The sequence below is a fragment of the Lissotriton helveticus genome, chromosome 11 (assembly GCF_964261635.1).
Source record: "Lissotriton helveticus chromosome 11, aLisHel1.1, whole genome shotgun sequence".
Taxonomy (NCBI): Eukaryota; Metazoa; Chordata; class Amphibia; order Caudata; family Salamandridae; genus Lissotriton; species Lissotriton helveticus.
In genome coordinates this window covers 56796060-56808309 of record NC_136072.1, presented here as the reverse complement: position 1 = coordinate 56808309, position 12250 = coordinate 56796060, and the positions used below count along the sequence as shown (strand labels likewise).

The window sequence follows — 12250 nt, the reverse complement described above, 5'->3', positions numbered from 1 at the left end:
CTCTGGGGCCCCCAACATTGGCCTCATCAGATGGGCCCTATCCCCACCACCTCAGTCACAGCCCGTAACCTCGGGGTCCTACTTGACAACCAGCTGTCAATGAAGCAACATGTTGTAAAAGTCTCAGCCACCTGCATTACCATCGTAAGGTGGCTGAGAAAAATTGCGTGGATGCTTCCAGCTGACACCCTGAGGACCGTAGTTCAGGCCCTTGTCACCTCACGGTTGGACTACGGGAACATTCTGCTTATGGGTGCCTGTAAGGAGGTTATAAAGAAATTGCAGGTGGTTCAGAACATGGCAGTCCGCCTTATCTGTAACTTGCCTGCCAGGTCATCGGCCGCTGTCCATCTGCGTAAGCTGCACTGGCTGCGCCTTGAGAGCCGAGTGAAGTTTAAAGCTCTCTGCATTATGCACCATATTAAAACTGGTAAAGCTCCGAAATACGTGTCCTCTTTAGTGCAGCACTATGTTCCCTCGCGCACTCTGAGATCCTCCACGCAAAACAAGTTTCAGACCCCTCGTTTCAACAAAGCTAGAATGGGCGGTCGCTCGTTTGCACTACTTGCACCTTCCCTATGGAACTCTATGCCCCAATCCCTGCGATCTGAAACGTGCTATCTGAAATTCCGCAAAGGAATTAAGACCTGGCTTTTTAATTTTTAATATACATGCTCATTCCTTTTCTACTTAGCTCACTTTTGTTTGCCTTTAGCGCCGGGAAACCTCCGGGTAGCTGTGCGCTCAATAAATGCAATTATAATAATAATAATAATAATAAATACCTCCCCAGACCCATTGGGGCCTCTGAGAGCAGCATGGACAAATGATATAGGGGAAATCACAGATGAGCAATGGCTAGAGGCTCTTCAAGGCCCTCAGGAAATAGCAATCAGGGTACAGTTCACACTCATACAATTGAAAATCCTTCATAGAATATATTACTCCTGTACCCAACTCCACACAATAGGAAGGGGGGGTGCCTCATGTGTGATAGAATGTGAGCAGAGGGTTACCTTTTAACACTTCCTCCAGGAGTGCCCAGGAATACGCCATTATTGGGAAGGAGTGACAACCATAATGTCCCAGGTGTTCTCATTAGAGATTCCACTAGAGGATAAGGGGCTTCTAGTAATGATACAAAGGGAGGAAGACTGGCCTAGGCACCCAAAAATATGGAACCAATGGCAAACATATCAAGATCTGTCCCTGGGAGGAGAACATCTTTACAATGAATGTTAGTTTCGGCAGTTGAGGGAGGGAAATTATGTTGAGGTGCGTTTTTAATTCCTAGAACGTCTTGTTCAGATTCCGAAAACTCATCTGTGTTATTGTGGAATGATGTAAAGTTAATGACTGATGTATGTCCTATGGCCGTACAAAACAACTGCCGCCTGCTACTTATTTCAATTGTATGTAATGAGCAAGTTTAAAAAAGTTTTAAAATAAATATATAAACAGAAGTCAAATATTGATTTGAATGGTGCAAGGGACTGCCTATCTGTGCTAGCAGAAGGTGGATGGATTCTCCTTGGAGCACAATTTCAGTTCCTCATTGGATGGGGTAACTTTTGCCAAAGGTGTTTGGATTTGTAATTTATATATGTTAAGAATTACACCTACCCTTTCTGTGAAACGGTTTTTGTGGTGTCTGGTCACTAATTAGTCATGGTTGTCTCTCTTTTATTTTTAAATCACAGGTTGAATTTTGAGTCAGCAAAACTAAAGCAGTTCTTGGTGTTGCATTCTTAAGTACCGAATATTTTCTACCTCTATATCTTGTTGTAAAGGGATTTACATAGAAGGAATATTATTGTCTCACTTATTTGGATTGTGTTCTCTCATATGCAATTTATAATTGTGTGTTTAAGTCAAGTTAACTAATTGTATGGCTTTCTTTGCTTCAGGTCATCCAGGGAGACATATGTAGTACCTTTTCTTTCTGAAGGTTTGCTGCTGCTAACTATTGTAAAGTATATTAAAAAACAAAGACACCTCTCCACTCCCTCCATGTATAGGGGACCTTCTTATCCAATGAAAGGCCATTTTAAGCTTGAGTTCACAATATTTTGGAAAAACATACTCAGATGATGACAAAGTCCATCTAGGAAGCTCTTAATAATCAGCAGGGATCAAGGGGGCTACCTATCTCCTGTAGAAGTCATTCATCTCCATTGAGGGTTTCACTGTCAAAGCTATGATACAGATGACTTTGGTACTGGAGTCTCAAGAGGAAAATATTTACAAAGGGATGAATTAAGAGGTCTAATTTTTTATATCTCCAGCAATCTGGAATTACCTGTAGCTGCTGATCGTCCTTCTACAAGTGGTGATTGATTCTGACTGTTTAACCAACCAGTTTATTCAAGGTTCCTCTTGAACTCAGCTGTTTATGTCTTCCTAACGAGGGAATAGAAGGAACCAGAGAAGACTTTGGTTCCCAATTGTTTGGGAAGGCATTAGCCTCTGGCAAAGCGGGACATGGATTTTCCTCAGAAACCAAAAACAGATCCATTACTCTCCAACTTGACAGACCAATCAGCCAAGTCAGAGGAAGTCGTGATTCAAGACCCAGCGAATCAGAGGGTAGACTCTTTTTTAAAAGAGCCTGCTCAGGTTTGAATCAGAGGATTAAGGGTAGGTGTGTATTCCGTCCACACTTCTGAATCTCTGGTTTGTGGATTTTCTAGCCTTATCCTTGGGAATGGTGAAGGAGAAAGATACATTCAATTTTTTGGGCAGCCATGGAGGCTCAGGCAACATTTCTGTCTCACATAAACTTCATCAATCTCAAGGCATCAGCTGGGCCAGCAAATGGAATAGTACTGGAAAGGAGAAAGGCCAATTCAAGACTGAGTTTTTTTCTTGACAGTAGAGATACTCCATTGCGACAGAGTATGCTTACCTCCAAGAATGAGGTTCTCTCTCCAAATTTATATGTGATGAGACCTTAGGATTTATCACATCGGAGACTACTCTGTCTCTGCTGTGGTTAACCCCCAACAGCCCTGCGGAGTAAGGGCTGTCAGAGGTTAACCTGTCATATTGCCCACCTAATTTAGATGGACAGAATGACAGGTTAGTTTTCACCCTGGCACTAAGGGGCAGTGAAAACTTGTTAATGCTCCCCTCGCCGTGGTAGAGAACTCCAATGGCTAGGGAAGCATTTTTTTTATTTTAAAAAAGAGAAATCCCTTCTTGGGATTTTCTTCTTGAAAATAAAAAAGTAAACTGTTTGGTACTTTTTCGGTCACACTGCCAATGTAATTAGTTCCTAAATTGGGCAGCAGAAGCATCCTTACCAGGCTTTCAATCCTGCTGCCACACACTCCTCACTGCCCTCCCTCAAACCACCACAGTTGTGCAAGTATCCCCCAGGCCCTTCTGTCGTTCACTTTCCCCCATCGCTTATGGGCACCAAGACCTTGTGTCATCAAAAGCTGGTACATAAGTTATCACAATTGCATTGGTCAATAATATGTTCAGCTCCTTGTTTAACTTGCATTTTATTTAAAGCATACAGGGCCTGATTCACAGAACTATCCTTAGACAAAATCCTAAACTTACTACCATTTACTCATTTTGGTATTCACAGAAGGCACTTAGTCATTGATTCTCAATCCATGCCTTTGCAGAATTTGATCACTGTTATGTCCACTTCCATCTAGACCTTTCTACCACACAGTGGCTCACTGCCCCTAATCACTAGGGGTGGGCGTAATTTGCGATGTCGCGCTACGCAAAGCTCTGCGAAACGGTAACAAATCTCCACAAGCACGCAAAGGTCCTGCGAACACGTGGATATGCTTGTTCCGCCCGGTCGCGATGCTTTTTTCCTGTTCGCAAACCCTGTTTGCGTGCTCGGGGAGAAATACCACGCGTTTGCCCAGCCCTATAACTTCAGTATTGCACAGCCTAATGCCACAATACAGCTTTGTGGCGCCAGCCCACCACTGTGCTCGCATGATGTGTCGCGCTATCCTTTCACTATCCTGCAGTGAAAGATTAGACCTGTGTTAGTATGATGATGACCTAACGTATGTCTTAAACGCTGAGGATTCCCACCTCCCCATGCACCTAATCCCTTTGTCCGCCATGCCAGGTGCTGCTGCTGTGTTGGCTGCCGATGCGAAATTAATGTGACCCAAAGTGTGCCGGTGTCAGGACCCCTTTTGCCAGGTCTTAGTGCATCACTGTGGTGAATTGGAACCTCCTGAGGTAGCTGCAGTCCTCACGTATTAATAAAGGGGAGCCACCTACTGCCCTGAGCAGTATGAAACTGTTGGTCAAGCATACCGAACAGTGCTCCCTTGCCACAAGACACTCCAGTTGCATGTCCTTTTCCCTTCCTAGTCAGTTTTGGACCTTCTCAGGTACACTATGACGTGCGATTTTACCAATTAAAGGTGCCCCACCTGGATACAAGTCAAGCTTCGGTTGGCCCTTGACAGCACCCCCAGCTTGCTCACTCTGAATGTCCCATAGAGACCCAAGGCAAACGCTGGTTTGAACAAGTGTATCTCCCTCACAGATCTGTTTTGGTAAAAATGCTTCAGTCTCTGACCTGATGTTTTTTGCTTAAACTCTAACTGTTTCCAAGAGACACCCTTCATGCTGATCCATCACTTCAATTTCCCTTCCTAAATGCACTTCTTATTTTAGCTTATAATATTCATTGGAGACTCACCTGTGCCCAGGGAGAGCTTACAACTTTCATTATGACTTCTGATGCTTCTCTTAGCTGTTGGAGCTCCTTATCATCGCTGGAGAAACGGTGCCCAAATAACATAGCAGCCATAACATTGGAAATAGACTGGGCAACATTGGGTGTGGGATCAATCGCTTTCCCTAAAACACGAAGAGGAAACAGTGACTAGAATGCTGTGTAAGTTAAGCCATTGCAAATGTATTTGGGAGTAAAGAAAGAGACAAATTTATTAATAGCATGACTACTATAACTGTATCACAACAACCCTCAGATAGATATTTCACTAATATCACCATCACACAATATTGCTCAACTATCTGATGATGCCAACTTGAGGTGAGATCATAATAACACAAGGATTATCCTGTAGTTTTTTATAAGGAACGTTGGTAATTGTACAACAAAAATGCAGCTGCTGGTACCATGGCATTGTGGACATGGGATATGAATGGCTCACTGCCTTCAAATTATATTTCTTTTTAACTACAGGAAGGATTTTAGGTTCATTGTCTTGCACTAGGGCCCTGGCATCCTTGCTATGACACAATGAGACTTTACGTGCCAATGAGATACAAGAATAGTTGTATGTATTTTGATAGCAATGTTTCAATTACGTTTTACCTTTCATACTGTTATGGAATTGCTTAATTTCTAAAGCTTGCCTACGGAACACTGACTGTAGCTGCTTGCTGACAACATGCCTATTGTATTTAATTCAGATTGTTGTGGGCACGATTACGATGTCAGTCGGAGTTACTTCTAACCGATACCATCGTGGTCTCTGGACCGTCCAACCTCTGGTCGGTGGTCCCACCCCGCAATTACAATGCAACCGCACATGGTGCAGTTGCATACTCTCTTTTATCAATGGGAGCTTGTGCTGCACCCGTAAACAGCACAATCTCCCATAGTGAAATGAAAGATTGTGTTAATCCCTGAACCATGTTGGAAAGACCAGCATGGAAAGCCTGTTGAAAACCGAGCATCGTAATCTTTATGGTAGAAACGCCATCCATGGGGATTACGGGCCAGTCACCGACTGGCCAACGGGAGCCCGGCAGATCCAGCCAGAATGACCAGCTGGTTTCAATTTCGACTGCCTAGAATTGAAACCGCAATGAGGCTCAAAGAGTCTCCCATCTGCGGTTGGAAGCTTTTTGGGCCTCATGGTGATAAGGCCCTTAATGTGGGCATGCTTGTGATTCCATGGCAAACCTCTGTAAAGAAATACTTGGTGAAAACAAGACATGATTGAGAGCTCTTGAGCACAAATTCCACTTTCTGATAGGAATAATGATGTCCATAATGAGATGAAGCCATCAAGGTGCTTGTTAGTGAATGCAATTGCTTCCTGTTCAACTGAATGACAGAAATGCCTTTTGATGAGTATCCACCAAAAACAGGCAAGCTGTGAAGAATGTGTTTTTAATGCCTTTATATTTCAATATGAAGACATCTATTGTTAAATATGCAACATGAATAACCGTGATTCCATCGAATGTATTTTTCTAGCATGCTCTCCTGTTGTGAAGGTGTGATAATGAAGCTTATGCAAAACCGTTTGTTATTAGTTGAATATCTGCCTTATTTTAGAAATGCTCAATATGTAGGGCAAGAACACTCGCCTCATTATGTTTGTTGGTTATATCAAGAGTTATTTGGAGGATGTAATAGACACTATGGGCCAGATGTGCAGAGATGTTTTGAGGTCGTAAACGGCATGATTCACAGTATTGGGCAAATTGCAACTGCAAAAAATCTTTTTTTAATGTACAAAGCACTATTTGCGATATGGTAACCTATTAATGAATCGTAAATTGGGTTTGCAATTCGGTATTAGAAAGGAGCGTGTTTAGGGCGTCTCTTCCTAATACAGAATCGGAGTGGTATGTGTAAATGTTTCGCGACCAAAATGCGGTCGCAAAACATTCACATTTTGACACCTACTTAAAGTCCGAGGTAACCCATTCGTAAATAGGAAGGGGTCACCAAAGGACCCCTTTGTGAATGTTTGTAGAGAAATCTTTTAAGAGCAGGCAGGACTACCACCTACTCTTAACAAGTGAAAAGAAACTTTTCATTGTCTTTTCGGTAGACATCCTGTTTTCCTTTAAGGAAAACATGCAGCAGGCCACCATCCCTGTGATTTTTGCTATTCTCAATTGATCGCAAACCGAGACCTGCCTCATGAATAAGAATGAGGTCTGGAATTGTCGGCCATTAATACCAACTCAGGGATTATCGTTGCTGGTGATTTCAATAGCACCTTTGAGCCCCTGTGCAACGAAGACACTTTGGGTATCGGGGACGTGGATTCCAAGTGGGCTATTCCCCAACTTACTCTGGCCCCTATCAAGAGATGGACCCAGAGAGCTGTCCAAATCAATGCTCTAACATTGGAGCATAATCTGCGAGCAGCGAATGGCAGAACCAGATCTGACCCATCGGGAGCATTTACCTATAATAGCTTTAGGTCCCCATCATGCATTGACTATATAATGCTAGATGTGGGGTCATGGGCCGACCTTATCGACATGGAGGTGGTCCCCAGGTGTAATAGCGACCACAACCCGCTATGTATGCAGCTGAGCCGTGCACAGGATACTACTTCCATTGAACCGTCTGGCCCTTTGAGGCAGCTGACTAGGGAGATAACCCCTTCTAATTGCAGTCGTCACCTGAGGTGGAACAAGGTTGCAAAGCAGGAATTAACCTTAGAAAGTATCAAGGATGCCATAAATCTTAGCATCTTGGAACTAGATGAAATAACGAGTCCCTCCCCAGTGGCCCTACAGGAGTCACAGCTTACGAAAGTTTATAAGAAGGCCATGGGGAAGATAGGCGAGTTCTTCCTGGTTAAAGAAAAAGACGGTTGCAAGGCCCCCCGTCCAAAGACTGCAAACCCGTGGTACTCCGAGCCATGTAGGACAAGGAGCGAGGAACTGACAAAGGCCCTAAGAGCAAAACACCAACCAAGCATAGTCATAGCAAGAAAAATCTATTACCGGACGGTTGATACTGCCAAACATCTGTGGGAGGAAATGCATTGGCAAGAATTGAAATCCGCTGCCCAGCTGAAGGACTCCACTAGATTCTGGGATCTAATTAGCACTAGCGTCCGGAAAGGAGCAGATCCGTTAGCAAACCACATACCCGGGCGCCAATTGTTTGAGCACTTCTATGGCCTATATTCCAGTGAGGTAGGGAATGTACCTATGGGGCAAGCGACAGGGCCTACCCTCCCCGAGCCACATACCCAAGGGGAACCGTTTGGGTTAAGTGAGGTGCTATCGGCAATCGCAACAATTGCCCCGGGCAAAGCCGCTGGCCCTGATGGTCTTCCTGATGACCTTATGCTGTAGGATAAAAATCTTTGGGCACATTTTATACTTTGGATCCTTAACCTCATCGTGAGTGGACACCCAGTGCCCGATTCATGGAAGGGCACTGAGGTGGTGACCATCTACAATAAGGGGGACCGGGTGGACCCTGCCAACTACAGACTGATCAGCTTGATCGATGTAGCCCAGAAAGTGGTTGGCTGGGTCCTACTGACTAGATTGAGGTCATGGATCGACGAGGAGGGCATCCTGTCACACTTCCAGGCGGGGTTCAGACAGGGGGTTGGCGCGATGGACCAGGTCTTCAGATTTCTTGCCCTTTACTGGAAGTCTGTTACGTTAAAAAAAGGCAGCCTTTATTTGGCTTTTATTGATTTAAGAACGGCCTTCGACCTGGTCCCTCGTGCCAAGTTATGGCTGACCATGCTTGACCTCGGTACTCCCGCCCCAATCTTGGACCTCATTAAAGGACTCCATGAGGTGAATTACGCAAGAGTGAGGTGGGGTAACCAGAGTCAACTGACTGAGAGGATAGCGGTCAATAGAGGGGTCCGCCAGGGTTGTGTTATGGCCCGACCCTGTTCTCCCTATTTGTTAATTGGGCGGTAGACCATTTGAGGGAGGACGGGGCCGATGCCCCAACCCTGGCCGGGGAAAAAATACCCACGCTGCTTTTTGCGGACGACACCCTCCTGATTTCAAAAAGCCCTATGGGGCTACAAAAACTACTTGACTGCTTCACCCAGTTTGTGATGCTAGAGGATTGATTATAAACAAATCCAAAACAAAACTAATGGCCCTGTCACCATCAAAAAATTTCAAAAATAACATCAGATTGAATGACTCCCCCCTGGAACTCGTTGAAGCCTTTGACTATTTAGGAGTGAGGATTAATAGTCGGATGAACTGGTCCTCGCACTTGGCTAAGATGCTCCTTAACCATAAACGAGTAGCGGGTGCCATTGCTAAACATCAGGTGATGGGAGCGGCATCTAGAAGCGAGAATTGTGGCACCCTGACAGAATCTTTTTTGAGCGCCAAGCCTGTGCCAAAACTAGAATCCCTCTTGGACCTTATTGAGTCCCCGAAAGATAGGGCCTTGTATCTGAAGTTCCGGTTTGGCACCCTTCCAGTGAGCGATATTAAAGCAGGCTGGAGGCACATGAGGGGGAGTGACCTGGGGTGTCCGGGCTGTGCGTCCCCTACGGAATCGGTCGCCCATTTCCTCTTTGCCTGCCCAGCGTATGGCCAGGCAAGGAGGAAATGGTTGAAACCCGTTTGTTTCAATCTGGGCTGCAGAGACCATGGTGCAACGCTGTGTATTTTAGCATCGGAGACCTCGATCCCCAGTTTAATATGTGGGTTGGCCAAATACCTGGGTTGTGCCTGGCTGAGGAGGATGAAACTTTCCGGGCACGACCCAAGCACTGGCTGTGGAACTGTAGATTGTCACCCTGTAATGATGTACATTTTGTCTTTCTATGATATATCATTTTTTTAATATTTTTTTTTACCTGCCTAAACTAATATATGATTAACTTGTATCATAAACATATGTATTGTATATCATGGACAGACTTTGTTACATACTATAGCTTTGTATATACTGTGTAAATGTTTTTTTACTGGTTGGAGCATTGCTTTTTTAATTTTTTTTTCCAATGTTTTTATACTTTTATGATATTATATATCGAATAAAGTTATACTACAACAAAAGAATGAAGCATGTCTATTTGCAGCACACTGGGAATTGCAGAAATTGTAAAGCATACATATGTACATTGGGTTTTGCGATTACTAAATAGCACATTTCAGAAATGTGCTATTTAGTAATCACTAACCTTTACCTACGTACATCTGGCCCAAGGATTGTTCCCTTTCAGATTTTATGATTTTATTTTTTTCCATCATTTGCCTTTGCAGACTGTTCTATTTCCATCACTTGTCTTTTCAGACTTTAATATTTTCATCATTGGTCCTTTCATACTCTTCTATTTTTTTTCTAGACAATGTTTTAATATACTACATAGTAGTGCTTGTATTGCTGCTTGGTTCTTGTTCCTCCTTTAGGATAAATATTAAATTCAATCTGTGTCATTTGTCAGCAAGATTGTTAGTCATATTGTTGATTCTCTGCTTCAATTTCATGTTCTGTGATGTTACCATTTATATTGTGTGCACTGGAATAGAGTTTGTAAAATAAACATTTTAAAATGTATAGTCCACTTCTGGTGACCCTTGAGCGTGTGATTCATTAACAGAAGAGGGTTGGAGTTCTACAGCTGCCCCTGAACTCACGTATGGGACTGATCATTACCAGGAAACACTTCCTATTCAATATTGCTCAGTGGGTTGTGTTAGAGTTGCAGACCAACTGGATTTTAATTCGGGTTGGCACATTGCTTAAGGATTAGGGGCTAGATGTAGGTAATCACAATTTACCGATTCTTAAATACAGAATTTTACCGATTCGGTATTTAAGAATCGGTAAATGTGATGTAGGTAATAAATCGGTAAAATTTACAGATTCGGTAATATTCCTTATTGTAATGAGGAATACCTTCCCATTCATTCCTATGGGCCTGGGGGCCCATAGGAATTATGGGAAGCCATTCACTATTACCGATTCGATAAATACCGAATTGGTAATAGCCGGAGCATATTCACGGGTGGGAGGGTGTCACATTGACACCCTGTTGCAACCCTGAATCGTGCATGTGTGCACATGTGGCACACATACATGTCTGCCACATGGCACTTTGAAAAAGCAAATAATTGCTTTTTGAAAGGTATTCAGTATTTACCACCAACTTGTAGTTGGTGGTAAATAACGAATCCTTAAAGCAAAAATGCATTCACTTGAGTGCTTTCTACATAGGTTGTAAGGATTCTGTAATTTACAGATTCCTTAAAATAAGGAATCAGTATTTTACCGATTCCTTAAAATAACGAATCGGTAAATTGCCGAATCCTTAATTAGAGAGCTTCCTACATTGGAAAGAGCTGAATACCGGTCGGTAACGGAAAAATCACTGATTTTCAGCCGTTACAGACCGGTATTTGCCCACCTACATCTAGCCCTAAGACTTTGATGGCCATTAATACCACTAACTCCTGGTCCACCAGCAGTGTCATCCCCTGCTCAAGCAGAAGTCTCTCTGCCACAGGACAGGCTCTTCTGCATTGGATCCTTACTCTTCTCCATCAACAGTGAGTGCTGTGTTATCTAATTCAGCTACTGCTGTTTCACATTTACCCTCAGACCTCACTCTGGTGCCAAGGGACAAACTGTTTTCCTGTCTTCAACCTCTGTGGAAAATTCCTTTCCACATCACCGGCTGATAAAAAATAAAGGTGACCAGATTGCAGCACCATGCAGGTTTTTTAAAATGGGACAATTTACACCTATGGTCTTCTTCATATTTTTCTTTTCCTTTCTTGCACACAGCTATAATAATTAGAAATGAAATAATTTGTCTAGTTCACTTTTCTTGATCATTGTGCATGGAATCCTATCATACAATTCTCGTACATAATCATTAATGTTTTTTCAAATATTTTTATCAGCATTCGGGGAAAGTTGTGAATACCATGTTTTCAGATTCGCAGCCTTTTTTCTTTCGATAAACAAGCATATGGAATTAAACAAGCTGTAAGGATACTCAGTCTCTGTATCTTTATTGTTTTGTTAAGTAGTAATTATGAGGATGTTGTAAAAACTATGACCAGTCCGTTTCAGATTAGGACTATTTCCATAATTTCAGACTTTTCAGTTTCCATCATTTGTCTTTTTAGACTTTGATTTCTTTTAAAGAAAGTGTGAAGATTTAGACATGCATGGGATGTGCATCAAGGTTCTTCAATTAAATTCACTATGTTAGTTCAGACTTTCTTTTTTCTTTCACAGAAAGTGTGAAGTTTAAGACGTGTGGAGGAGAGCTTGTATTGCCTGTTTCCAGGACCTCTTTTAAGATAAATGTGATAATTGAGCTGTTGCATTTGTCACCATGATTGTGTGACTTATTTCTGAGTTAGTGTCTGCCAGTCCTCTCATTGTTTTCTAAATATTAACCAGGATAAGGTGATACAGGCAATCAGATCCTATAAGAAGCCAGGTACCCGATAAGAGGTTTGAGATGGCTCCACGGCGGCGATCAAGATCAGGATGGGCATGGACCAGCACTCACCTTAACTGAGGACT

At 43.0% G+C, this 12250-nt stretch overlaps 1 protein-coding gene across 1 annotated transcript in view; it reads right to left on the bottom strand.

Moving 5' to 3' along the window:
* Window positions 1-12250, bottom strand: part of LOC144790677 (cytochrome P450 2J2-like) — a 133622-nt gene that overhangs the window by 96417 nt on the left and 24955 nt on the right. Inside the window, exon 4 of the mRNA XM_078665402.1 lies at window positions 4688-4848. Within this exon, the coding sequence (XP_078521528.1) occupies window positions 4688-4848 (161 nt within the window). The remainder of the gene's footprint in view (window positions 1-4687; window positions 4849-12250) is intronic.